The sequence below is a fragment of the Diaphorina citri genome, unplaced genomic scaffold (assembly GCF_000475195.1).
Source record: "Diaphorina citri unplaced genomic scaffold, Diaci psyllid genome assembly version 1.1 scaffold1396, whole genome shotgun sequence".
Taxonomy (NCBI): Eukaryota; Metazoa; Arthropoda; class Insecta; order Hemiptera; family Psyllidae; genus Diaphorina; species Diaphorina citri.
Window position 1 is genome coordinate 50,801 of NW_007378822.1, and position 1,844 is coordinate 52,644.

General features: G+C 34.2%; 1 protein-coding gene across 1 annotated transcript in view; it reads right to left on the reverse strand.

Annotated features, from left to right (window-relative positions):
• Window positions 1-238, reverse strand: part of LOC103515679 (excitatory amino acid transporter 2) — a 13,227-nt gene extending 12,989 nt beyond the window's left edge. The window contains exon 1 of the mRNA XM_026828288.1: window positions 182-238. Coding sequence (XP_026684089.1) covers window positions 182-238 — 57 coding nt within the window. The remainder of the gene's footprint in view (window positions 1-181) is intronic.
• Between the last annotated feature and the right edge of the window lie 1,606 nt (window positions 239-1,844).

Sequence of the window (1,844 nt, forward strand, 5' to 3'; positions counted from 1 at the left end):
AACACTTTGGCTACCATGAGGTAGCCGGTGAACTCAACGAGTCATTCCCCGTGTACCATGAGGATACCCGGTGAACTCAGAAGGGGTCATTTATTCAGATTTTGATCCTGACAGACGAGTCGGAGGGGCTTGGATATCATTAGAAAGTAGAAATCGAGTTTTTTGAGTTATGTCCTTCAACTGATTCTTCAGTATGATCTCTACAACTACACCTACAGCGTAGGATGAACCCTATCATACTGACCTAGGGTAACCTCAGGAATTCCTTTGAAGATCTTAAATAATTCTCGAATTATGGTTCTAGAATTTTAAATCCTCAGCCATATGAGGGTCTCATTACTTTCTATTTTTATGTTCTGATCAAAATTATCTTCAAGAAAGAATCCTGCATGGTTTAAGTACATTAATAATCTCTTATCCAAACGGAGAATCTATATTATTATACGAGTATGATTTAGAATTTTAAATAATTGTGAATTTCTTAACATTCATAAGATTCGAGATTTCTAGAAGTTTACAAAGATTTAGCATAGCTTATAATTATGTATATATTATGTAGTAACGAAGTAGAGGTGAATGTGACAATCAACAAATATATGAATGAAAGACTTGAATGAAATTGAAACTAATAGTGTCCAGCTCTAATGCAATCAGGTAAAAGTTTAAAATGTCAGCACTTAGATAAGTTTAAAAAGTAATATCATAAAGTTTAAGTGACAGCATAATTTGAAATTATGACAAAAATATTGAAGGTCCATTTTATTCTGTTATGAGGTGAAAGCTCTGATTTAATTGTTGAGATTGTTACCCATTAATACAGGGTGTCCAGAAGTCAAAGTTCCAAACTTCAGGGGGTGATTTACAGGGGGTAAAATGAAATTTTACCTCTTTATATGATATTTAGGGGTCCGCAAAAGCTCTCAATTTGAGCTAGGTTACAGCTGCAGCGTTGAAAAGTTAGAAGAAAGATGAACATGATTTTTACCTAACTAAACTTGGCAACTTTTTTCGTAAATTTTTAGACTCTCCTCAGAACCTCTGTACAGCTCAAATTCAGACCATTTGCAAAGTCCTGTCCGATACAGAGCTTTAATTTTTTTAAATGCTCCATGGATAAAGAGTAAGCCATAACATGTATTTTATTTAATGATGTTGAATTGTTCATAGTATGAAGAAAAGTTTTATTGAAAAAGGTCTCATTGTTTATTTTATTTTGACTATTGTTTATTTTATTTTTGCACAATTTAGCTACACAGACCATTTGCGGCAAATAAGGTGGCCTACAGCTCTTTCAGGACGTTGTTTCTCGTTAGGAAACGCATCAGGCCAGCAATGAGACGTCAAATTCTGGCCACCCTGTATAAATAACTATCATTACTGGCGGGTAAGTACCTAATAACCTACCCCGTATACATAACTATCATCATGGGTAAATATCTAATATCAACCTATTACCCAGATTACTCTATTAAAAGTGCAATGCAAGATGTTAACCGTAATTGCATGCGTTTTGTTGTTTACAGCAAATGATATCGGAGAGAAATGAAGCCAGGTCAAAGAATTTACTCCGGTTTCCTGAGTAGGAACTTTCGCTTTCAGATTTCAGACAAGATTAGAAGCAGATATACTCTGGACAGTGAAATGGACGCAAAACATATCCGAATCATATAAATAGGTACCCAAGATGAGAAGAAAGAGATTACGGATGCACTCATTATTTTACTCACCGAACGAAAAGATTTTCAAGTTTGAATTTGACGATTCTGCATTTTTTTTTTTTTTTTTTTTTTTTTAATAAAATTTTTCGAGTTATAACAAAAAAACCCCCACCCCCACGCTTAAAG